This window comes from Phascolarctos cinereus, unplaced genomic scaffold (genome assembly GCF_003287225.1).
Source record: "Phascolarctos cinereus isolate Bilbo 61053 unplaced genomic scaffold, phaCin_HiC Scaffold_3;HRSCAF=262, whole genome shotgun sequence".
In the NCBI taxonomy this organism is placed as follows: Eukaryota; Metazoa; Chordata; class Mammalia; order Diprotodontia; family Phascolarctidae; genus Phascolarctos; species Phascolarctos cinereus.
Window position 1 is genome coordinate 116529648 of NW_027555736.1, and position 27551 is coordinate 116557198.

The following is a 27551-nucleotide window of genomic DNA, read 5'->3' on the forward strand; positions in this document are numbered from 1 at the left end:
CTTTGCCATGTGGGTTTTAATCTTGAGTGTGGTACTTATTACCTTTGCAATTTGGGCAAGACAGTTCATCTTTTTGGGCCTAAATATTTACTTGTCTCTAATAAGAAAGTGTTGAACCAGATGATATCTCAATTCTCTTCCAAGTCTAAAAATAAGTATCCTATGATCCTTACAACTCTTCCTATCTGTGTATGGTACATAAAACCCAAAGCCATGTAAACACAGGGGGCAGAAAGAGTCATGCTGATACACAGAGGAATTCATTAGCCTAGGGAACTCCCTCTACCAACAAGATCACAACTCATCTAAGAATCAGTAGATAAATCCTAAGGACTTGTCTAAGGCGCATGGCCGTTAAGTGACTTGCTTAAATTTATATAGCTAGTAAGTGTCAGAGGTGAGATTGGGACTCAGGTTTTCCATATGCAAGATCTAGAACTCTATCCACTAAATCATATTATAAAAATGTCTAATGATTTTAAGTTATAAAGAACCTTCATTGTAAGGGGTAATATATAACATATGATTACCTTACTATATACACAGATAATATACTGTATATATCCAGCACCCTGAAAGATATTTATTCTGGTATGATGATGATAAGTATCTAGTTAAGGAATAAATACCACTGTTATCATTATTTTTCTGCCCCTTTTACACCTATAAATAATTATTATTATGTAATTTTATTTCCATTTTAAATTTTTTTTTATTCATTTGAACTTAAAGATTAAAAAAGAAAACATTCCTATGTACACAGCACAACATAAGAAGATTCAATATGAAATCATGAATTGCCATGTCACGTTGTTTGCTTTTTTAAAAAAAAGATGTAATAAATACTACACATTATTTGCAAAGCTACCCTGCTTTTCTGTGCTTCTAAGTTTTCTTTTGTTTTCTGCTGCTTACTTTTAATTTTTTCTCCCTCCCTCCCCATCTTGCCCTCAAGAAGGCTACCATTAGAACATATACACATATATGTATACCTATATTTAAGCATGCTACACATACTTCTATTTAACAGTATTTCTCTGGATATGGATAGTGTCTTCCTTCATAGATCCTTTGTAGTTGATTTGAATATTTATAACACTCAAAATGACCTAGTCTTTTCAAGTTGTTCTTAGAACAGTATTGCTGTTCCTGTGTACAACATTCTCTTGGTTCTGTTCATTTCACTCTTTCATTATTTCATGCAAGTCTTTCCATGTTTTTCTGAAATCAACCAACCCATCATTTCTTATAGCACAGTAGTATTCCATGGCTATGAGTAATTCTTAAAAACCACAGAATTTTAGTTCTGGAAGGGACCTTGGAGAGACTGTCTAATCTCCATCTCTTCTTTTCTTCTTTTCTTTTTATATGATAGTCATTTCCAGATATAGTGCTGTGCCTCCCCCTTGGGGCTGCCCTTCCTCCCCCACTAAGCCCGAATCCACCCTCCCTTGTGACAAAGAAAAACAATTAAGCAAAACCAGCGTGTACAGTGGCCATGTCTGTTAGTGTGTACAACCCCTCCTGGCCGCCTCTCTGCACAGAGGTGAGAGGTGTTGTTCTCCCAATCTCCTTGTTTTCCCAATTTCAAGACTTTAGTAAATAGAAACACCGCACAAGTAGTATTGGTTTGAAAACATTTCAGATATCATACTGTGTTATTTAGCCCAGCTTGATATAACTGAAACAACACTTACACATTAACTAAATACTAACTAAAATCCTACTTCGATTTTTACAGTTTCTTTCAGTTTTTCCCCACTGAGGTTAACTTTGCCAGGCTTCACATTGAACCCTTTCCCATAAAAACAAACAAAAAACCACCCAGAAAACAAAAAACAAATTGACACCTCTGTAGTCAACTGAACTCCTATCAGGTAGCGCCTTTGTATTCTACCCAGCTCCTTTTGAGGGCTCTCTTTTCCCTTGACCTTTTCTGTAGGGAGAAGTACCACTGTGGCAGAGGTAAACTTAGAAACTTAGAGTGAAATGGTAGATGAATCTGGAATGAGAATGGAGAATACAGTTGTGGCTAGAAAGGAAGGGGTGATGAGGATAGAATATTAAATAAGAAAGATGTAAGTCCCGGAATTTAGGATTATCAGGTGTTGTGTATGCTTGAGTGACCAGTGTATGCAAGGCTCCTTTAGACTAGGATTTTAAGAGACAGTAGAGTATAGTAGAAAGAGTATTTTGTATTTTACTTTCTAAGAAAAGAAGCCATCTTTAAACATGAATAGAGTTCTTCCGTATAATATGCTACCTAAAATTGAAGAATATTTTGTGATTTTTAGAACCATAAAATGTTAAATCTAGAAGGGACTTTAAAGATTGTGACCTTACTTCCTGGTACTATGTCTTGCCCCATTTTCTCTCTTTGGTGCTTCCCCAAGTAGGATCACCCAGAATCCATCCAGCTTGCTGACTGCTCATTTGCTTAGGATGAGATGGAAATCACCAACCCCATTCCTTCCAGGGAGATCTAGTACCATCTGTCCTACCTTTATGCCCTGACATTTTCATCTGACTTACTGATGTAGCCTAAGTTGGAACTTGCTATTGGTGCTGTGGCTGTACCCTTAGTACTTTTAAGCCTTTTCATCCACTCTCAGTTTAACTTTCTTTTCTGTATTGTTTCCCCCAATTAAAACGTGAGCTCCATGAGAGGAAGGACTGTCTCAATTTTTCTGTTTGTATCCCCAGGGCTATATGTACAATGCTTGGTACATAATGCTTAATAAATACTCCATTCATTCACCATATATCTTAACCTGCTCATTTTATAGAGGCCCATAAAGTTGAATTAACTTGCTGCAGGTCACACATCTAAGGTTGTGATATATTTAGATTCAGAACCCAGGCTTCCTTACTCCAATCCAAAGAATGGATGTTATTTTCATAATATACTAATAGATGAAATAGTCATAGGATTATAAATTTAGAGAAAGAAGGGATTGGAGGGTGGTGGTAGTAGTGGTATTTAGCCTAACATTCTTATTTAAAGGTGAGGAACCTGAGGCTCAGAGAGGTTTGACTTGCTCTTTCCAAAGTTATAACATTACCCAAAAAAACAAAAAACCAACCAACAAACAAAACAAAAAACACCAAACCCCCCAAAAAACCCTAAACCCAACCCTTTCCGAAAAGAAGTCTATATAGTTGCAAATGAATGTACTAGGCCTCCCTTTAACCTAGTTGCTAGTCAGGTAAGCAAATATTTATTATGTACTCACTGAAGTGATTTGTGAAGTACTTGGGACAAGTAATATTTTGATAGGGTTTCGTTTTGTAACAGCAGTGGTCGTTCATGAGTGTTAATACTGAAACCAACGTGACTTGGAACATCTGACCTCGACCAGTTGAAACCAGATTGAGCTGTTCTCCCAACCTTTAGTTAGTTCTTCATCGGATGGGTGCTAGATTTGGTGCCAAACACATGTGTTTAGTTGATCTCACATTATGCTTTTAATTCTGTGATTTTCTAAGAAATTACTTCAAGAAAATGTGAAAAAATTGTAACTCTTAGAGCATACTTAGGTGGATGTTAGGGATATTGCAGAGGCTATTGGTTTGAGGAAGTCAAGCATTTCAAGAATTATTTAAGTCCATAATAAAGCAGGATAAATTCTACTTAAGCAAAAATGAAAATGAAAATCAGTATCAAAAACTGACAAAATAGTTCCACAAAAAAGCCTAATTTAGCCTTAGAAAACAAGCAAAACTTCTGAGAGGCTTGGCAGTTGGAGGGCTTATTATTTATTCCTCTACTGTGTGGTATAAGCTTCTTGAAGGTGGAAAAACAGTGAGAAGACCAGTAAAACAAAACAAAACAACTGCAAACTGTTGTTGTGAGGAAAGACTCCTCATGGGCAAGACAATACAAAGACTGGAACACTAAAGACTGGAAAAGGGTAATTTTTACTTTAATGAAACTTACTTTTTCATTCAAGGCTCTGTTCAAACCATTGTAAGGAGTTCAGGGGAACCTGTAAAACTTGAGCATCTTTATTAGACTGTAAAACATCTACTCCTAAAAATGTTTTTGGTTTTTTTCCTTTTCGTAGGTGTGGAAGTCTTATCTCCATTGAGGGAATAATGAAGTCTGATGAATATACTTACATACTGAGAAGCAGACTTGTTTAAATGGAGGTAGAAATGGTGTCACAGGCTTTTACTACAATAATAATAATAAATAACATTTACATAGCGTTTACTATGTACCAGGCACTATACCAAATGCCATGAAAGTTCAAAATATTTATCCAAGAAATGGCGATAAACGTACTGGGAACTCATATTATTTAAACCCTGTTGAAATCAAAACTAGACCTAGAAAAATCAACTGTCAAAATTATTCAGTGTGATAAAAGTATAGTTTAATTATGATGCATTAAAAAGTATGTGTCAAAATCTTGTGAGCATAGTCATAAATCATGTAAAAGAAATGATTATAGCAAAAGAACATTGCATTGTAAACTTTTTAAGAAGTCATAATAAATTGTAAAGTGCATTTTATGTCAGTACATTTAATTATTTTAATTTGTCCTAGTTAATTTGTGCATCATTGTTTGTGGACAATGTTTTCCATTTCACCGATAGTTAACATTTTGAACTGGAACATGTGTTTAAGAAGTAGGTGCAGAATCTAGCAAAACGTTTGGATTTGAAATGAGAGGATCTGGGTTCTAATTTTTGTTCTGTGCAACTTTGGGCTAATTCCTTCCCTCTTTTGGGCCTTCGTTTCTTCATCTGTCAAACAGTAGGGATAGGGCAGAGATGAGGTTGGACTAAGTGATCTCCATGATCCTTTTTACAGACCGAAGATCCATGATCCTAAGTCCTAAGTTTAAGGAGACCACAACATTATCTTCTGTTTCTTTTTTCATTTCCATGATTTGGAAAAGGAATATAAGTTTTCACAAACTGAACTGGCAGATTTCATGGATGACTCTTTCTTTCCTTGTGAGAATAGTGCATTCCTAGAGCCAGACAGCTGCCTGCTGAGTGAATTCTTCTGGGGGAAAATGGGACAAATGACAAAGCAAAAATCTATGAGAATGCTTCAGATAGAAATGCACTAAAATGCTTTGCTTTAGAAGGAAGCTATGATATCCTGTTGTTTTTTGGCATAGCATTTCTTCAGCTAATCACAAAAACAGGTCCTTTATGTTGATGGTACAACAGTGTCAATTTCTAAAAAGCTGTTTGCTCAGAGACCCCTTGGTGAAATGCCCTGTTTTGATGAGGATTTTTTTTTGGCTCAAAAATCTTATTTTTGCACTTACTTTTGCTTCTAAAGTAGCACTAGCAATATTTTTCTGTTGACTTTTTATGGCCTATGTTTCAAAGGAACTTTCTGTTCTGGAAGCCAGAAAATCTGAGTTTTAACCCTATTTCTTCCACTTACTAGCATTGTGAAACCGTGCTAAGTTGCTTCATTTTTCTGATCTTCAGTTTCTTCATCTACAAAGATAGGAAAAATGATACTTGTACTTACTACCTAATGGGATTGTTGTGAGGAAAGTGCTTTTGCAAACCTTAAAGCAAATATTGATTCCATTATACATCCTCTGATCCAACCAAGTCTGGCCTCATATTCCCCCCAAACATATCATAATCATTCCTTTTTTTTTTTTTTTCAGCGAGGCAGTTGGGGTTAAGTGACTTGCCCAGGGTCACACAGCTAGTAAGGGTCAAGTGTTTGGTCTGAGGCTGGATTTGAACTCAGGGCCGGTGCTCTATCTAATGCACCACATAGCTGCCCCCCACAATCATTCTTCCTTCCATGCTTTTGCTTATGCTTACGCAAACCAGTTAAAATATAAGCTCCTTGAGATCTACAGCTGTCTTTGCTTTTGTATTTATATCTCAGGTTTGGCACATAATGAGACCTTAATAAATGCCCTTTTTTATTTATTCATTCATTCATTCATCCATCAATCCAAAACTAGGTAAGACATCTTTACAACTGGACACAGCTGGGCTCTTTATTTGTACCACATATCTATAACTTATCTACGATGCAGCTTGGGCCCTGAAAATCCTTACACTATAGTAAAATGGTTCTTGTACTAAAAGAGCTGTCCTATGTGTGAAGTAGCTGATGATTTACACCTGAAAAATACAGGGGCAAGAGATATAGCCCAAGGAGGAAGCTCTCCCTTAGCCTGGGTGGAGGCAGTAGAAGGAATTTGTAGTAAAAATAGGTTGGTTGTGATGTAAGATGCAATGAATTTCAGTCAAGGTCAGGGTACAGTTAAGTTGGTGAATTTTTGAAGAGGAGGAAAGAGAAATAAGTCTGGAAAGGTAGGCTGGAGCCAGACTGTGAAGGGCTTAAAATACCAAGCTAAGGAGTTTGTATTTTATCTTCGAGGCGATAGAGAACAACTCAAGATTCTTGACATGAGGCATGACATTCTCAGAACTGTTAACAATTGAATGACAATAAACAACACAGCATGAATCAGGGTAACCATGTCTTCTCTGCATTATCACAGGTTATCTTTGCAAAGAAACCTGGACATGAATACAGGAAACACTCATTACTAGCCAGGGGTAGCACCTAATGATTACACTTCTAGAATTGAGTACAGGGAGGTTATTTAAGGCAGTAGTGAGGGTCACTCAGCAGCTCCTAATTGTTGAAACTGATCCCTGTGTTTGTGTAAGGCAGAACACTGGAAGGCATTGCTCTGGTGATTATAAATGGTGATTTGGGCCAAGGCCTGAAACTCAGCCTTGCAACTAGAGGCAAGTAATCTGGTCCCTCCTCCTCTTTCTCTTTCACCTGCCCAACCCCCCTTGTCTCTTTGTGAGCTAAGTGACTTCCTTGTACTCTTGGTCTATAGTCTGGTTCCAGACTACTTTCCTAGCCCCATTTCACATTAACATTCTTCATGCACTCTATATTTCATTCAGATTGAACTGCCAGCTCTTTCCAAGTCTTGCTCTGCATTTGATTCCAAAACTGATCCCAGCTACCAGAATCCATAAAAAAAGAACAACAAGCTACATTGATGATCCCATATGACTACGAATCATGGAACCCCATCATCTCTGAAGACTCTGCTTTGCAGGTGTTCCAAAGGCACCTGCGGGGTATAAGTAGATTCCAGCATATTACTAATGATGACATGCATAACACACAGCACAGAAGACTTCATTAGAAACATGGGTGACTAGAAAAGGAGTCGGCTTAATCATGTCACAAGAATACGTGAGATAACAAGTCAGCAGTCTGAATGGGGTGTTGGCAAACTGAACGAGATAGTATGTGTGAAGTGTTTTGCAAATCTTAAAGTGTTGTATAACTGATAGAAGTTATCAACTATTATCAACTATTTAAAAACCTAGAGGAAGACGTCTGGCATGTTGGGTACATCCTATGTGGAGGATTCATGGAAGGACTTGGAAAGGCTTGCACAAGATAATGAAAGCATCAATAAATCATAATCTGTATGGCTGGAGAGAGTACCCATAGTGATGGGGTCATGAATTTACTGAGGTATCAGAGTCTGTTGGGTAGCTAAGTGGCACAGTGGATAGAGAGCTAGAACAGGAGTCAGGAAGACCCTGGGTCTGAGTGGCCTCAGACACTCACTGATTCTGTGACTCTGGACAACCTTGCCTGATAAAAGTTAAGCAGCAAAGATCCAAATGGTTTCAGATGATAAATAATAAAAATAATACTAATGATAATAATAATAGCTAACATTTCTGTATTGCTTGTTATGTTCCCTATGATGTTAAGTCATTTGATGGCAGTATGTTTTTTTTTTTTAAATGTATATGTTCTCACAGCAGCTCATAGATACAGCATGGGACTTGGGGTTAGGAAGAGCTGATTTGAATCCTGCCTTAGACACTTACTAGCTAGTTTAATTACTTAAACTCTGTATCTCAGTTTCTTCATCTGTAAAATGGGGATAATTATAGCACTTACCTCACAGGGTTCTTGTTTGTTTGTTTGTTTTTCTTTTTTAGGCAGTTGGGGTTAAGTGACTTGCCCAAGGTCACACAGCTAGTAAATGTCAAGTGTTTGGTCTGAGGCTGGATTTGAACTCAGGTCCTCCTGACTTCAGGGCCGGTGCTCTATTCACTGCGCCACCTAGCTGCCCCTCTCACAGGGTTCTTGTGAGGAACATATGAGATAATGTAAATCATTGTGCAAACCTAAAAGTGCCACATAAATGGTAGCTATTATTATTGTTGTTATTTTTGCTTATAATAAAATTTATATTCTTGCCTTTTCATGCCCAGAAATAGAAGAAACTACTGACTTACTTTATTAACTCTGAGCACCAGCCAATGTCAACAAGTTAGCTGCTCTTCTAATAGAATTCTTTCTCTGTTGAGGACAAAGTACATTCAGTTGATTTATTTTTTAATCCCCCTCCACCCCCAAAAAAGTGCCTTTGTTTATAGCTATAGTTGCCATTTCAAAGCAGGAAATAAAGCAAAGATATTGTCCAGGAAGACTTTTTTTCCCCCATTTCTTCCCAAAATGGACAGGAGAAGAATATAGATAAGACAAAGTCCAGCAATAAAGACATGAAACACTAACATACTTTACTTTGGTGAGTATCTATTTATAGTTTTCTCAAATTGTAGGCAGAAAGGAGATTGCAGTTGGCCCCATGCTCCCTTAAAAACATCATGCACAGAGAGTATCACATTTCCCTGTGACTGTTCTTAGGACTCTGCTTTAATTCCTTCCCCACACCCTCATCTGTTAGTGCTTTTTCATTCAAAGTTATCTTGTGTCTGTATTTTATATATATTGTGTATACCTGTATAAACATGCATATTATGTGTCCTCTTAGTCTCCCCCCCCCCATGTAAGTTCTTTAAGGTAGGGCCTGTTTTGTTTTTGTAACTGAACCTGCAATTTCATTGGCTTGGGGGACTCCAGGGTGAGGAAATTCTTTCCACCAATGCCAGGCCCCACAATTGTCTAGGACTTAGTCTTAGAGAGTTGCCTAGAATTGAGCAATTAAGTGACATGTGACAGAGTCACAGTTAGTGGGAATTAGAAGGACTTGAAATTAGATTTTATTGGCTTTGAGATTGGCTCTGTATCCATTATGCTTTGCCAGCTTTCCAAAAACATATTTAGATGCCTCAGAGTAGGTGGCAATGTTACAATTATATGTGTTATAAAGACTTTATGACCCCTTTCATTTTTATTAAGGGAAATAGCTGGTCTTCTCTCCTTTCATACAGTACTTAACTGTGCTTGGTATATGGTAAGTGCTTACTAAATGCTAGAAATTCCTCTTTCAGGGCAACACAGTAGGTAATGTGGTTGAAGCAAGTAGGAAGCACTATAATGGACAACTGGAAGTCCCTTTCTAAGAATTACCTCGGAGTTATAATTTAGGAATTGATGACATGGCAATAACAGGGATAGTCAGAAGAGACAGATCCCAGTCCACTGTATGGGATCCATAACATACATGGGAACTGGAATGATGTTGCTAGACAGGATGAGATACTAAGGAGACTGAACCATTAGTAAGGGGAGAAGAGTATGATAGGGCATGGAGCAGGCTGGGTAGAGAAAATCAAGGTTAACTAATCCAGATTAGAGTAGCTAGGGTAGCCACCACTGTATTGAGATGTGGCGGTTTATGCAACAGATGTGACCAGCTGTGAGTTCTGTATTTTATGGGTACATTGCCCAACATTCTCTTGTGGGTGTGTGGGTTTGTATTTGTGCACATTGTTAAAAGGACAATTAACCTTCTCATTCTGTGGTCCCTTCTTCATGGAACATAATGTTCTCTTACCTTGCCTACAACTTCCACCTTGAAAAAAAACACCATCCTTATACATCATTCTGAGAAAATGGTACTCTGTTACTATATGAAGGAGATTTAAAATATGCATATGTTTATTTATATATGTATATATGTATCTACCTCTCTATTTATCCACTTATTCGTTCCTGTATGTCTCAGTAAACATTTCTTTTTTTGTTTGTTTGTTTGTTTTTAGGCAATTGGGGTTAAGTGACTTGCCTGGGGTCATACAGCTAGTAAGTGTCAGGTGTTTGGTCTGAGGCCGGATTTGAACTCAGGTTCTCCTGGGCCAGTGCTCTATCCACTGCGCCACCTAGCTGCCCCCCTCAGTGAATGTTTCTAAAACATTTTCTATACTTGGAGCTGAAACATATCTTTGTAAAATTAAATCATCTGGACCTATGATTTTATCAGTGTAGAAAGCTCCTGGTAAAGAAACATTCTCTACCAGTGCTGATCAATCACTGCCTCCCAGGCACATTGAGAGGTTAAATGACTTTCTCAGGGTATACTGCCTTATGTATGTCACCGGCGGGACTCTATATCAAGTCTTTCTTCTATCTGATACATCATAGAATAGTTAAGTAAAGTAAGAAAGTGACCTACAGATTAATTACTGCATATTTGTTTTATGGTCAAAGACTATAGAAATGAACTTAAAAAAAAAAGTCAGGACCAAAATCACTACAGTCTCAAAAGTGAGGAATGGCCTATTCCAAACAGGATACTCTTGAAATTTTAGGATAAAAGTTATTTTTTTTAATCACTACTGACCATTATTTTTACTTTTATAAGGAAAGTCTTTAAACGTAAGGTAGAAACATTTGATATGCTCCATTGATTGAACAGGGTAGTACCTTGGGAAAATCTACTGAAAAACCCTGTTGGCGGCCTGCTGACTAAGCATTATTAGTATGGCCATGAAATGGAACAAGTTAATTTCCAATTGTATTCCACTTGCTTACTGTGGTACCAATAGGTACAGATTGAAACCAGAATTAGACCCAAGTGGATATTTAAGAACATTATGACTTGATTAGTGGAAAAGTACCTGGAAAATCTGATAGGTCTTTTCTGATCTCCCTGGAAGGGGGAAATACCCACTAGACTGACCAGAGGCCTTTCTGTTGAATACATTGTATGTAGCAGAAGGAATAGAAAATATGCTTACCCTTACCACCTGCTTACCCTCAACCCCTCCCCTCCCCACGTGCAAGAGAAGAGGTAGAAAAATCAGGAAATACCTCCCCATGCTTCCCCAGTAGGAAAGGGAAAATTAATCAACCCCTATAGAAATACAGCCAAATTGATAGCTTCTAACAGTTTGAGTTTGTAATATTTTAGCCTTATAATTCACTACCTTTATTCTTCCTCTTCCTCTTGTGGTAACATCAAAAGACCAGGAAAATCAATCATTTTTAGCCTTGAAAAGGGTCTGAGAACTAATATGGTAGGCCAGAAGTTGTTGGGAGTAGTGTAGGTAACATAAAACTGAAGAGTAGATTTTTTTCCCTCCTGAGGCTGGAAGCTTTCACACACCTGGTATTTCCTTTCTGATCTTTCCTTCTCTCCTTTTCTCTCCTTCCTCCGACAAAAATGAAAGGGAAATGGGAAAAACCAATTGAATAGTAATACATTTATGAACCATCTTGAAACCTTCTTTTTCATTCTAATTTCCTGTCCTTTCTTCAAATTTGAATTTTACCAGAGTAGTCTCCATTGTTGGAAATAAATAGGTCTCTCTCCCTCCCTACCCCCTTTAGATGTTAATCAGTGATGATCTCCTGATGAAGTCCTGATGAAGTGGCCATATTGATTGAGCTCATTTGGTGACTGGATACCTTTCTGAAATCTTTTCACTTTCAGAGAACAACCAGGAGACAAAGCAATAGTAATCTTAACAGTGACCTTCTTTAGACTTGGCAGCCCTTCACTTTCACTTTTAATCCCTTCCTTGGTCTAGGCAGACTGAGACATGAGTCAAACAGCTTTCTACTGCACTGAAGAAATTAGGTTCTCCATTCCACCTACTCAGTTCTTCCAAGTGCAGCACTGAAATCCTTCAGTAGATAGAAAATAGGAAAATAAGCACCAACTCTTACTGTGGTCATAATAATAAGCGCTTACCCAGAAGAGTGAGCAGAAGGAAGTTCAAAAGGGGAGATAGACAAGCAAGGCAGTATCAGTCCTACTGAGTTAAATTTAGTATGTGCTTGAGACAAACAAAAAAAAGTAGATGAACTTTTCCAAATGGCTGTGATTTTGAGTCATCTTCACACAAGAGTAGATGCAGCTTAAGTACCTCCTTTTTACCAAGTCCTTCCTAAATTTCCCAATGGCTAGTGCTTCTCCTTTTCAGCTACCTTATATGTAACTACATTATATTTATTTATATTTATTCTCTTTACATTTATTCCCTATATGCTTAGATATATTGTTATTATCTCTCTTATTAGAACATAAGCACCTTATGAGTGTGGATTGTTTCATTTATTGTTTCTGTATCCCCAGTGCTGAGTTCCAATTAAGCACTTAATAAATCCTTTTTGGTTGATTTGATTTGTCTTCTTCAAGTTGATTTCTCTCTCTTCCACCACAGTTATCTTGGGATGATTCTGATGTAAAAGAATCACCATCTCAGTATAGAAACTGAATTTAAATTACAGTCATAGTAATAACAGCTCGTAGCCACGTAGCACTTTACGAAGCTCTTTTCTAACAGCCCTTAGTGAGAGGGCCTCATTTTGCAGCTGAAGACACAGGGACTTAGAAGTTCAAGGGCATGCCTATAATCCTACAGCAGGTAAATGGCAAACCAGAGCTTGAGTTAGAGCCTCTCCACTCCAAGTCTTGGTTTCTTTCAAGTGCACTATTGTGCTGACCCAGATATAGTTCTGGTAAGGAACCCAATTCCATGTGCATGTTTTAGATAACCAGAATTGCAGATCATGGCTCATGGCTGAACCTTTTGCAAAACAAAATGATTTCTTTGAGGGAAATTAGCATTATTATCAGTTACAGAGCAGTACAGTTCCGTTAAAAAAAAATTACTTTCCACCCTGACCATTTTATTTATTTTTTTTTTTAGTTTTGAGCCTTGTCTTTCCCTCTGCTGGGCCTTGTCTCTCTTTACTCCCCTCCACCAAAGTCTAGGTTCCCAGCCCCATTCCTGACCCATTTCTCTGAAACTCGTTTCAGCAAAAGATTATGCTGTTGGCATATCAGACTATTTTCACTGAAAACCAAACAAGTTTATACAAATACTATGTTCCCTTGTGCTTTCTAGGTCTAACTAGTTTGTGCTTGGCCCGTTAGTTGTTCTCAATATGAAACACTTTATAATTTCATAATAACTTTCTAAATAAGTAAAAAAAAAGTATCCACTCACATAAATTATTATTCATTCGTTCATTTATTTTTGCCAAACCCAATCTCCTCTGTGGAGCTTTCATAGGGCAATAAAGTAAATTAGCCTTCCTTCTTTTATGTTCACTTGGTAATGCTTATCATTCTGGGTGAGTAAGCTATTTCCAAGGTTATAAGTAGTGATATTTCAATATTTGATAACCATTGTACTTGAAACTTGTGAAAGTATATAGTTAAAAAAAATCCATTTATCCAGTAGTATGGTACCTTCAACCATTCAGAACTGCCACAAACCCAAAGTAACCAAAACTGCAGGAAGTGATGAAAATAGTTGAGAAGAAGCAAAGATGTAAATATTACAAATGATGTGATTTAATTGATTGGTTCATTAAACAGAAGGAAAGGGGTACTGTCATTGACCAGCAATAGCTATTAAAGCTAACCCTCACAGATGCCACAACTGAGTTGTGTGTAGGGAACAGGAAAAAGAGAGACAAAGGGATGAGAAAGAAAAGAAGAAAAGAAAAACAGTAAGAATGGGGAAGACAGTCTTCTTTGCTGGCCTTCCTTCTAGGTCATATCCAGTATCATAGGTTCGTGCCTCAAGTCTCTGTCATCGGCCCTTGTTTCTCTTCCCTCTACTCTCTCACTTGTTGATTTCCTTGGCTCCCACAGGTTCCGTTGTTTCTATGCAGATGATTCTCAGATCTTAGATCTAGCCCTAATCTTCCTCCAGATCAACAGTCATACATCACCAGCTGCCTTTTGGACGTCTCAACCTAGATGCTGTGTAGGCTACTCGAACTCAACATACCCCAAACAACTGATTTTCTTCTCCCCAAACACTTCTTTCTTTCCAACTTCCCGTTACTCTTCTTAGTCAATAAATAATCAGTAGACATTTGTTAAGCACCTGCTCTGTGCCTGACACTGTGCTTAGTGCCACTTAGAGTGCTGCGCCTAGAGGTAGGAAGACCTGGCATTTAAAGCTCTTCACAGCCTAATCTTTCTGTATTTCCAGTCTTTTTACACCCACTCCCTCCTCCGTGCTCTCACTTACAATGACCAACTTGCTGTTGCTCAGGTACCTCCCTCCATCTCCTGTTTCTGTGCCTTTGGAAGAGTTGTTGCCCATTCCTTGAATGTTCTTCCTCTTCACTTCCATTTCTTCTTCTTTTTTTTTTTAAATTAATTAATTAATTATTTATTTTTAGTTTTCAGTATTCACTTCCACAAGATTTTGAGTTCCAAATTTTCTCCCCATCTCATCCCTCCCCCCACCCCAAGACGGTATACATTCTAAATACCCAATCTGCCCTCCCTTCTATCACTCCCCCCTTCTCTTATCCCTTTCCCCTTCTCTTTTCCTGTAGGGCAGGATAGATTTCTATACCGCATTGCCTGTATCTTATTTCCCCTTTTGCACGTTAAAACAATTTTTAACATTTTTTAAAAAAAACTTTGGGTTCCAAATTCCCTTCCTTCCTCCCCACCTACCCTCATTGAGAAGGCAAGCAACTTGACATAGGTCATATGTGTGTAGTCATGCAAAACATTTCCATAATAGTCATGTTGTGAAAAACTAACTCTATTTCTCTTCATCCTCTCCTGCTCCCTGTTTATTCTATTCTCTCCTTTGACCCTGTTACTCCTCAAAAGTGTTTGCTTCTGATTATCCTCTCTCCCAGTTTGCCCTCCCTTCTATCATCCCCTCTTATCTCCTTCCCCCCCTACTTTCCTGTAGAGTAAGATAGATTTACATACCCAAATGAGTGTGTATGTTGTTCCCTCCTTAAGCCAAATCCTGTGAGAGTAGGGTTCACTCATTCCCTCTCACCTCCCTCCACTTCCCCTTCACTGTAAAAACTTTTTCTTGTCTGTTTTATGTGCCTCCATTCTACCTCTCCTTTTCTCCTTTTCCCAGTACATTCCTCTCTCACCCATTAATTTTCTTTTTTAGATATCATCCCTTCATATTCAACTCACCCTGTGCTCTATCTATCTATCTATCTATCTATCTATCTATCTATTCCCATCCTGCTACCCTAATAATGAGAAAGGTCTCATGAGTTACAAATATCATCTTTCCTTGTAGAAATATAAACAATTCAACTTTAATAAGTCCCTTATGATTTCTCTTTCCTGTTTAACCGTTACATGCTTCTCTTGAGTCTTGTGTTTGAAGGTCAATTTTTCTGTTTAGCTCTGGCTTCTCAAGAATGCATTAAATTCCTCTACATCATTGAATGTCAGTTTTCTCCCCTCATTGATTATACTCACTTTTGCTTGGTAGGTGATTTTTGATTTTAATCCTAGTTCCTTTGACCTCTGTAATATCATATTCTAAGCCCTCTGATCCCTTAATGTAGAAGCTGCTAAATCTTTTGTTATCCTGATTGTGTGTCTATAATACTTGATTTTTTTCTTTCTGGCTGCTTGCAATATTTTCTTCTTGATCTGGGAACTCTCAAATTTGGCTATTTTCCTGGGAGTTTTCCTTTTGGGATCCCTTTCAGGAGGTGATTGGGGTATTCTTTGAATTTCTATTTTGCCCTCTGGTTCTAGAATATTAGGGCAGTTTTCCTTAACATTTTATTTTTTTTTTGGTGAGACAGTCAGGGTTAAGTGACTTGCCCATGGTCACACAGCTAGTAAGTGTCATGTTTCTGAGGCTGGATTTGAACTTAGGTCCTCCTGAGTCCAAGGCTTTATCCACTGCACCACCTGGCTGCCCCTAATAATTTCTTGAAAGATGATGTCTAAACTCTTTTTTTGATCATGGCTTTCAGGTAGTCCATTAAGGTTTACATTATCTCTCCTGGATCCATTTTCCAGTCAGTTGTTTTTCTAATGAGATACTTTACATTTTCTTCTGTTTTTTCATTCTTTTGGTTGTGTCTTATAATTTCTTAATTTCTCACAGCGTCATTAGCTTCCATTTACTCCATTTTAACTTTTTTTTTTTTAATGTGAGGCAATCAGGGTTAAGTGACTTGCCCAGAGTCACACTGCTAGTATGTATTATGGTATTTGTATATGAGGCCGAATTTGAGCTCAGGTCTTCCTGACTCCAGGGCCAGTGCTCTATCCACTGTGCCACCCAGCTGCCCCTCCATTTTAACTTTTAAGGAATTATTTTCCTCAGTGAACTTTTGGACCTCCTTTTCCATTTGGCCAATTCTGCTTTTTAAGGCATTCTTCTCCTTATTGGCTTTTTGGACCTCTTTTGCCATTTGGGTTAGTCTATTTTTTGTTATTGTTGTTGTTGAGGGGTTTTTTTTTTGGCTATTTTTAAGGTGTTATTTTCTTCAGTATGTTTTTTGGGGGTCTCCTTTAGCAATCTGTTGACTTGCTTTTCATGATTTTCTTGCATCACTCTCATTTCCCAATTTTTCCTCTACTTCTCTTACTTGCTTCTCATAATCCATTTTGAGCTCTTCCATAGTGTGGGACCAATTCATATTTTTCTTGGAGGCTTTGTATGTAGGAGCTTTGACTTTGTTGTGTTGTGGTTGTATGTTTTGATCATCTTTGTCACCAAAGTAAGATTCTATAGTCTTGAGGGGTTTTTTGTTTGTTTTGTTTTGTACTGATTGCTCATGTTCCTAGACAATTATTTGACTTTTAAACTCTTTGTTAAGGTAGGGCTCTGGTTCCAGTATGGAGGGCGTACTGTCCCAAGCTTCAGGGGTTTTGGGTAGCTATTTTCAGAGATACTTCTAGGGACCTGTAAATTTTCAGTTCTTCCAAGGTGGTATGATCAAAGGCGAGGTGTTTACTCCTTTCCTGGCTTGTGCTCTGGTCTGTGAGTGACCACAAGCACTCTTTTCCACCTTTGAACTGTAAGGAGGATTTTTCTCTCTACCTCCATCACAACTTCCATGCCAGCACTCCTCCTCTCCCCAGGACCTCCACCCAGGACTGTGACCCAGATCCAAGCAGGGGCAAAGCAAGAGAATTCTGCCTTAGCACCAGCAAAGAGATCCCTGCAATCCACCTCTGATCAGCTGCTGGATCCCCCTACCGTCTGTGGGCCAAGATCTCTGGAAGCAGCTGCCACCCCAGGGCAACACAAGGACTGGGGCCGGACCGTGATCCTCACTCACTGAGATCCCACAGACCTTTCTTGCTGATCTTCTAAGTTGTCTTTGGTGTTTGTGGGTTGAGAAGTCTGGGAACTGCGACAGCTCCTGGTGATTCAGTCCACTGAGGCCTGCTCCAGGTATCACTGAGGCTGGCTCTTTGCATGCCCATGCTGAACTGCATTCCTCTCCCAGCCTGGCGCAACAGATCTTTCCCATTAACCATCCAGGTTGTCTTGGGCTGAAAATTTGCTTCACTCTGTCTTTTTGTGGATTCTGCTACTCTAGGATTTGTTTAGAGCCATGTTTTATGGGTGTTTGGAGGGGTTTGGGGGAGAGCTCAAGCAAATCACTGCTTCTACTCCACCATCTTGGCTCCACCCCCCTTCACTTCCATTTCTTAGCTTCTCTAGCTTTCTTCAAGACTCAGCTTAAATCTGGCCTTCTTCAGGAGTTCTGTCCCAGGTCCACAAGCTTCTAGTGCCATTCCCTCTGAAATTACCATCCATCTAGTTGTCTCCTTCATCAGGCTTCCTTCCTTGAAGGCAGAAACTGTTTTCCTTTTCTTTTTTTGAGTCCCCAGTGATTTGCACAGTTCCTGGTACATAGTATGCCTTAAGAAATGCCTGTTGAATGACTCACTGATGAATATATTATATAGTTTATAAGATAAGATAATTATCCTCTTCCTGGTACAGGTCTGGGGGGATGATTGAAGGGCTTTATTGGAATGGAATTCTGTGGAGATGTTTATAGAAATGGAATGCTTTGGTGTGGTGTAGAATCCTTTGGCTAAAAGAAATATTTTGTCTATGGGGAGCCCTCTTCTTAGAAGAAATACTTTGAATTCCATACCTTGGCTGGCCTCATTATCTTCAAGAAAGTCTAAAATTACAGTTGGGTGGTGGTTGTAATGAATGAAAAAATCTTTTATCCTTATTGGTAATATATGTGAGGAGCTATATTTTTAAACGAGAGTTATTATTAGTGGTTGTAATAGTAGTAGTAATACACCTGCTCTCCCTAGAGAAGGCTTCATGGGCAGTAGAATGGGCCAGTAGCAGGGTAAGTTATCAAAGAGCAGAATGTTTTAGTGGAAAGAACACTGTATTCTAGAATCAGAGGATCTGGGTTCTAATCATATCATTGTCTAAATTTATGATCTGGGTTCATATTTTGCCTTTGACATTTATTGCCTTTTTGACCTTGGGCAAATCACTTAACTTTCCTGGGTCTCATTTTCCTTATTTGCAAAATGGAGAATATGTGGGTATGGAGTTGTAGTAGATAGCTTCTCAGGTACATTTTGACTTTAGGACTATAATCCTATGGTTAAAATTTAGAGTGAATGAATAGGACATAATGATAATATCCAGAAGAAACAAGTTGAATCTGTTTAAGGTACCAAAATTATATTTGAGGAAGGGAAGCTAATACTAGGTGTTTGCCAGGCAAGTTGACAGCTATAAATACTTTGAAAACTCAGAGGATCATAGCTTAGACAAATGTCCTTTAGAAGTTGTTGTGATAAATATATATAGCATTTAATCAGGAAGGTGTTTGTAATTCTGGGGGGAAAAAAAAGATCGAGGTTCACACTTGGCCAAGTCAGGTTTTTCTTCCTCCTTCCCATCTCCCTCTCCACCCCAATTAATAAGTTTTCATTTTTTCTCCCTCCCTCTTCTCCACTAAAAAAAGAAAACAACCTTTTAACAAATATGCATAGTCAAGCCATATTGATCATGTCTAAAAATGTGTGTCTCATTCTGCATATTTAGTCTGTCATTTTTCTGTGATGAGGTGGTGGGTGGGTAGCATTTATCATCATCAGCCCTCTTGAATTATGGTTAATTTTTGCATTGATTAGAATTCTTAAGTCTTTCAAAATTGTTCATTTTTACAATGTTGTTGTTATAGTGTAAATTATTTTTCCTGTTCTGCTCACTTCATTTTACATCAATTCTTAGAAGTTTTCCTAAGTGTGTTTGAAATTGCCCCTTTCATAATTTTTACATCGCAGTAGTATTACTTTTATATTATATTCACAAACCACAATTTGCTTAGCCATTTTTAAGTTGCTAGGCACCTCCTTAGTTTCTAGTTCTTTGACATCACAGAGCTGCTGTATTTTTGTACATTTAAGACCTCTTCCTCTTTCTTTGATCTCTTTGATCTTTCTCCTTTCTTATGGAATTCAGTAACTGGCTTTTATATACCTGACTTCAGTATTGATGTGCCAGACCCTCCAAGTTCATCAGCCTTGACCTTCCATGCCTGCGTCTACATTTCCCCTCAGTCATCCACAGGCATAATCACAATTTCTACCCATCCCTCTTCTTAAACTGTGCCAGCCTGTGGTCTTCAATGTTTAAATTGCTTTCTTTGTTCACAATTGCTTGTCTTTACATCTTTCTTTCTGCCTCTCTCCTAAGCCTATCCTTTGTCCTTCATTTCCCCCATCCTCTCTGTTCTTCCAGACTATCACCCCCTGTCCTGGTCTTGCTTCCCTTCCTCTACTATTTTGACCTGATATTTAACCAATTCATCTTTGTACTCTCTTCCACTCTTTAATCCCTTGACCTCTTGTTTTTGACCCATTCACACTTTATTAATCCTCAGTGTTAAGTCACAGTTGGCACCTTTGACTTTTTCTTTCCCTACTCCCAAGCTGCTGAAGCAGTGTGGAAAAATTAATGCAACCGTTTTGTGTCCAATACACATTTATGTATTCTCAAATGGACTCATCACTATTGCATAAGCAATCTTTTTATTTTTCCCTTATTGAGTCAATCACTCCCTTCCCCACCCCTCATCCCCAGTGACTCTTCCAAATCTTTTCCTCTCTCCTCAAGCTTCTCTGTCCTCCCACCCATGGCAGATGACTTTGCTTCCTACTTTACTGGGAAAATTGAAGCCATCCATCATGAATTTCTTCATTTTCTCTGCTCCACACCTCAACACCCCTGTAATTTTCATACATTGTGTTCTTTCCGCTAGTCTTTGGGGATGTGTTCCTTCTTTTTGCTAACGTTTACTCCTCTTGTGCCCTTAATTTTAATCTTCTGTCATTTCTTGTGATGTCCCTTTGATCATCTTCTCTCTCATTTTTTGTCTCTTCCTGTGTACTAACTCCTTCCCCTTTGACTACACAAACATTCTCAGGTCTCCCCCACCATTAAAAACCTTCATTTAACTCTGCCATCTTCTCAACAATCATCTTCTATTTCTTCTTCCTTTCCCTGAAAACCCTTTCTGTCTCCACTGCCTCCCTGCCCACCTACTCACTTCTCAACTGATTGTAATCTGATTTTCGAACTAACTGTTCAGTTGAAGTTGGTCTCTCAAAGGTTACTAGCGATTTTTTTATCCACTAAATTTGATGACCTTTTCTCAGTCCTTATCCTCCATGACCTTGCCACAGCTTTGACACTGCTGAACACCTCCCTTTTTCTGGATATTCTTACCTACCTTAGTATTTGTGACACTGTTATCTCTTGATTCTTCTCATACCAGTCTGATTGCTCCTTCTCAGTTTCAGCATAGGGGTCAGGGAGAATGAGGAGTCAATGATGACACCAAGGTTTTCAACCTGTATAATTGGAAGAGTGGTGGTGCTTTCAACAGAAAGTGAAAAAAGTTACAAAGAGAGATAGATTTATAGGGAAAGATCATGGGAAAACAGATCAAGAATTGAAAGGGATCTCACATGTCATCTGGTCTACTCCCCCATTTTACAGTTGTAGAAATAGAGGCCTAAGGAGGTTGTTATATGCCTAAGATTATGTAGGTAATAATTGTCAGAAGTGGGATTTGAACCCAGGTACTTTGACTCTGGAGATAATCAGTTGCTTTGTAGATATTTAGTTTGAGATGCATATGCTATATCTTTCCTTCTAAACCTGCTCCTCTTTCAAGCTTTCTTATTTCTCTTGATGGTGCACTATTCTCCAGCTCACCCTGGTTTATAATTTCCTTGACTCTTCTGTCTCCCTTGCTCCACATCCAATCAGTTGTCTATATTTGTTGGTTATACCTACATGATATTTTGCATCCATTCTCTTATACTCCCCCTCACAAGGTGACTGCTTCCTTACTTGAGGCTCTCACCACTTCTCGACTAATGTAATAATCTTCCTGTTTCTTGTCACTTCCCTTTCTAATTCATCCTTTACAGAGCTTTCTTAGACATACATCTAACCATGTGACTCCTCTGTTCAAAGACCTTCACTGCTCCCTTTTGTCTCTAGAAGAAAATGCAAATGATTCTGTCTGGAATTTAAGGCCTTCTCCAATCCCACTCCAACCCATCATTCTAACCTTATTTTATATTATTCCTTTTGAGCCAACTGTGTTCCAGCCCAACTGATTTACTAGCTGGGCCCCAAACCCAGCAATCTACTTCTAACTCTTCTCTGTTCTCGTGGGCTGCCCCTCATCCATGAAATCCCCTCCCTCCTCATTTCTTTCTCTTTTATTTTTCTAGGTTCACTTCATCCATGACTTCCCTACTCCATCCCTAGTTGTTATGTGCTGCTTTTTGATAACTACGTGTTTTTCTGTATAGATGTTGTACACTTCCCATCAGTCTGTGTCTAGGGGGATTTGTCTTTTTATCTCCAGTACTTTGCACACAGCAGGTTCTTAATAGACACTCAAATTTAATTGTCTGAATTGAAAGAGAAAAGGCAAAGAACCACTGCCTTTTAGGTTTAAGATAAGCATTCCATTGAATTACTTGCAAACATTCAGGTATTCCAGTGGAACTATCTGTAATAGCATGGCAAGATTAAAATAATCCATTATTTTTAAAATTCATTAACTCTTTTACATGTGTTTTTTTTTTTTAAATAGGGGGTCTGGATCTCATCTTCATGCCAGGTCTTGGATTTGACATACAGGGCAACCGCCTGGGAAGGGGGAAGGGATACTATGACACCTACCTGAAGCAGTGCTTGCAGCACCAAGAAAGAAAGCCTTATACGATTGCTTTGGCTTTCAAAGAGCAGATCTGTGGTGCAGTGCCAGTCGGAGAAAATGATATGAAAATAGATGAAGTGCTCTATGAAGACAAATAAACTTTGTGGTTCCCAGTGACAACTCTGTGGAATGATTTGGGTTTTGTACTCAAGTAAAACCAAATGAATTTATTTTCTCCTATCTAAAAATCATTTGCAACTCTGCTTTTGTATTACTAAGAACTGAATTGACTTTGGCATAATAAGAAAGGGTTTAGTATAAAATATTAGTTAAAAATCTTTAGCAATGTGGATAATAGAGTATTAGTAAAAGTGAACATTGCATTTAGTGATTTTTCTTCCTAATTTCCTGGTATTAAAATGACAATTTTATATCTCCTTTGAAATGTAAATTATGAATGAGATTCTGTGGTCCATCTTGCATGGTGAAGGGAATTTAAACTCATTTAGAACAAGGATTTTACTGTTTTCTAATATGTCCTTTAATGGCTGTGCTTCAATCCCTAGGACACATAGGAAGATTTGATAAATATTAATTGCTTTGTTGATGTTTGTTTCTGGTTCATACTTTAGAGAGGGCAAATAGTACTCATTGTGACTTTATTAATCCTTTTCTTTGTTCACCCAGCCTGAAATTTGGGTTAAACACTTCATAGCTTTTGTGGGCTAAAGTGATGTAGGATACAGCAGAAATTGCTCCTTGGTTTTGCAGCTTAATGCTATAATTCACCACGATTAGTCCCTAAATGCTTCATTATGGGAAAACTACCTGTTAGTATCCCTAGATTCTAATGCCAAATTCTGATGTTATATCTATTATAAACTCAGCTCCATTTATTTGGGGTTTCTGACTTGAAAATAAAATTTGCCTTAGGTTGTAAGTTGGCTGACGACATTTCACCTGGGGAAAAATATCTTTTTCAGTTGTGCTAATAAATTAAAAGTAGCATTATTTAAATAATTTGTTCATAATTGCTTACAGGATTGTATGTGATTTGCAACTTCATGTAAAAGTAGACATGTTGCAAAGAAAGTTAAGTAGGCCACAAAGAATGAAGGCAGAAGTAACAATGCTATGAACAAGGTGAGAGGGGTGGGATAGGGGAACTACCTCTGAGCTGTAAGGACAAATATTATGTTGGTTAAAAAAAAAAGTGATTCAATACTATTTGTTATTTTGAATTATTTATACTATAAATATTCATATTAAATAAACTGTGATTAAAAATTTTGTTATTGATGCTTTTTCATAATTAACACATTGTCATATAACTTTTTGCTGTAGATTGAATCTGGATTTTTTTGTTGCATTAATCTTGGATGTTTTTGGGGGGTACGTGAATGGAGGTTTTTTTTTCATGAAACCATGACTGTATTATTTATTGCTTACATTAAAAAAAATGTAACCAAACATTTTAATTTCAAAGCTCTCTTGTGTGTCTGTGTCTTCGTCTGAACCTCTCTCTGTTTCCTTTTGTATTTTTAATGCTGCATGGCCATTTTTTCTTTTCTTTTTTTTGTCATCTATATCACTAGTTTCTCCCAATTTTCCTCCAAATTAAAAACAACAACAACGACAACAACCACCATTTCTTGTATTCCATGTAAATAAAAACAGTAAAGCAAAACAAATCTACACTCCAGCACTTCATACAGTGACTGGCACATATTAGGCACTTATTAAATGCTTATTCACTGACTGACTGACTTTTGCTATATTAGAAAATATATTTTGGAGTCTGCCTCTTGATCCTCTCACATAGTAGGTAACAAGGTTCATCAGTGTTCTGATATAATGAAAAGTCACTGTATTAATTGAATTCTTAAGTCTTTCAAAGTTGATTTTTTAAAAAAATGTTATTATTATATAAATTGTTCTTATAGTTGTATTTACTTCACTTTGCATCAATTAATATAGTTTTCAGGTTAATATGAATCAATTCTTTTCATAATTTTTATGCTATAATAATATTTTATTACATTCATACACCATACTTTATTAAGCCATTACCTAGTTGATGGCTACCCTTAGTTTACCGTTCTTTTCTACAACAAGATAAGGCTGCTATAAATATTTTTTGTACATATGGGACATTTCTGTCTTTGATCTCTTGGAGCTTTACATACCTAGAAATGGAATTACTAGATCAAAGGAATGTACAGTTTGGTATCTTTTTGAAGTAGAGTTCCAAATTACTTTCCAAAATGGCTGGACCAATTCACAGCTTTACCAACAGGGCATTAGTGTGCCTTTCCCAGTTCCTCCAACAATTGTTATTTTTCATTTTTGTCATCTTTGGCAACCTGATATGTTTGAGGTAGAATCATAGGGTCATTTTAATTTATATTTTTATTATTATTTGGAGGATTTTTTATATGAATATTGATAGCTTAGATTTCTTCCTTTGAGAACTTCTTATTTATATACTTTTACCATTACCTATTGGGAAATAACTCATGTTACCTTGATTTTGAGAAGTCAATATAATTTACCAGTACTTTTCTTATATGAACCAAACCCCCCATGATTGTAGATGTGCATAGTTTTTCTTCTGTTATAATCAACTTAAAAGTTGTTATCTTTAATGTAGTAGGTGATACTAATTATAACCTCTTTGTTTATATTTTTATGTGCACAATCTTCGTCTGCCAAGCTGGGGCTCATCTGTGTAGTACAAATATCGATGGATTTTTAGAGTACTAGTGTCAGAAGTTTAGGGTTTGTGGTAGAAATTCTAGAATGGATCATTATAGAGATAGTTAATGTACAACTAGAAAACAAAATGGTGATTTCAAGGAAATTAGCATGGTATCATCAAGAGCAGGTCATAACAGACTAGCTTTATTTACTTTTTTTGGACAGGATTTATAAACTGGCAGGTCAGAGAATGTTGTCAATAGATTATATAGATTTTGACAAAGCATTTGATGATGATAATAATAATAATAATGAAGATGGCTAGTGTTTATGTAATGCTTTAAGGTTTACAATGCAAACCTGGTTCTCCCGGAGTCAGCCGGTAAATGGCTGAGCCAGGATATGAACTCAGATCTTCCTTTTTCCAAAGCCAGCAATCTATACACTATACCACAGGTATCAAACTTGCTGGCTGGAGATGTGGCCTGAATTAGCTTAAAATGTAGTTGACAAATCTTTAAAAAAAATAAAAACACAGTGTACTGTGGCTTTATTAGCATCTGTCCTGCCTGCTTCTTGCTAGGAGGCTCAAATGAAATAATGTATAAGGAAGCAATGATAATGTGATAATCTCTTGGATTCTATACAGCTGCAAGAGATTATCACAGCCATGTATTAATGGTACTTTGTTACTTATCACTGTCATGTGGTGGGACATGTCTCCCTGGCCTTCACTTTCTTAATCTGTAAAATAAGGGGTTAAGGTAGATGATCTTTCAGGTCTAATACTGTAATTCAGTGTTTAAGCACTCAGTACATTGCCTTGTATATAATAGGTTAAATAACTGGTTAAAACTTAGATTCACTAAGCTGCATAAGTCCTGTGCATCTCACTGACAGATATGGTGATGTGCATTATGCACATAGTAGGTATTCAGTAAACAATGCTTGAGTGGTTGGATGAAGTAGATGAGAGACATGATTTGACCTCTGGTATCATCAAATCTCATATGGTTCCCCGGTGGAAGGAGTGCTGGATTTAGAACCCAAAAGACCTAGGTTCAAAATCTGTCCTTGTCACTGCTTATGTGACTTTGGGCAAGTTACTTTACCTTAACCTCAGTTTCCTTACCTGTAAAATGAATGCAGGTAGGGAAGGAGAGGACTAAATAATCTTTATGGTCCCTCAACTTATGATCCTATCATCTTATGAATGACAATGTTCATTATATCAATGCTTTATTTTATAGGAAGAGTTAGGTGTCTTGGTGGGGCAAGGTAACTGTCAATATTTAAAAGTAATTTCATGAAATAGTGAGTCCTTCCTCATTTGTCTGGTGTAGCAAACAGTATTAGTGGTACAGAACTCTAGGTGCTGTATCCTTAGTGAAATTATGACTCCCACTGGGGATTAGTGGTATTTTTTTAATGCTGAAATGAAAAGATATACAATATGCTGTATATGCAGAATGAATACATCAGAGGAAAATATTGTATCTAGTTTTTTTGCCTATGGAAGATGGATGATAAATCAACCTTTATAATCTCTAGCTGACAGTTTAATTTGCTTTTTAATGTTATACTGATCTTTTGGAGATGCAGGAAATTCACATAAAGCAAGTTGCTTGATGAACTTTAATCTTATCCATAATTGGATAATAAAACTGAGTATGTACAGTAATTAAAAGTATTGTGACAAAAGACACAATTTGCAATTTCATATGTAGCCATTTCTGAAAATTGTTAAGTTCAGCTCAGGTCATGTACTTGTGACACTTTTAAAAAAAGGTAATAGTGCTTATGAAATGAGATTCAGTATCAGTGATGTCCCTGGAATCAGGACAGATTTTAAAGACTATGCCTAACTAAGCCAACTATCAAAGAAGAATAAAAGGACTTGCTTTTGGAGATGTTTTCTAGGCTACCAGGGAAATAGTCTATTGCTGTCTTTTTCACACAAACATTTCTGCACATTTTGCACAAATAACCTAGTGGAGCCTAGAAAGAATGTGAGTTTGACAGTCCAATCTCTACCTTTTGGCCTCTCTAGTAACTTATCACTACTGTAGCCAGTCTTCATAGATCCCAGTCCTCTCCTGCTCCACTTTGGTTACCCCAACCCCATTACCCCAGTTTTCCTCCTCCCTCAGAGCCCCAGGTGCCAGTGCACACTACATGGCTCTCCTATCTCCTACCCCTCCAGATTTAACCCTGCAGATACCCCACGACCATGGTAAATCACAGTGCTATCTATCCTTTTGGTTTGCCTGAACCCTTTCCACCAACCCATTCAATCCCATTGCCAATCTCGACTAAAAAATGTGACTTCGTCTGTGGGCCTGGCATAGTTTTGCCATGCCTCATTTCTTTGGTCTCAGCCCCAGATCTGTCCTTGGCTTCCTTCCAAATCCCCCTAAGATGCAGGCTGCCTCTATGCTAACCTGCCTAAAGTAGTTAAAGTTGTTGTTCTGTCCCCAGAAGCAACATTTCCCCTTATCTGCATGCATTTAGGTACCAACAAATAGCTTCCTGTTCCACAGCACTAGCAAGAGGCCAGTAGTTTTTAATTTCTGATTAGAATGTCTGCCCCAGGACTTTGACCCATTACAGAAAAGGATAGTTAAAATTCAAGCAGCACTAGAATGGGAAGCAAATGTTTGGGAGAGGTAATACATGGCACAGCCAGCCA

The 27551-nt window shown here is 37.7% G+C and overlaps 1 protein-coding gene and 1 non-coding gene across 4 annotated transcripts in view; one reads left to right on the forward strand and one right to left on the reverse strand.

The window, feature by feature from the left end:
* MTHFS (methenyltetrahydrofolate synthetase) overlaps positions 1–23650 on the forward strand; it is a 99439-nt gene extending 75789 nt beyond the window's left edge. For all 3 annotated transcript variants that reach the window (XM_020965761.2, XM_020965768.2, XM_020965777.2), the window contains one exon: positions 22100–23650. In XM_020965761.2, coding sequence (XP_020821420.1) covers positions 22100–22323 — 224 coding nt within the window. In that variant the 3' untranslated portion in view covers positions 22324–23650. The remainder of the gene's footprint in view (positions 1–22099) is intronic.
* LOC144456440 (U6atac minor spliceosomal RNA) lies at positions 9102–9225 on the reverse strand. The gene has a single exon (XR_013485532.1). It is a non-coding gene; the product is annotated as a U6atac minor spliceosomal RNA (small nuclear RNA).
* Positions 23651–27551: the final 3901 nt, after the last annotated feature.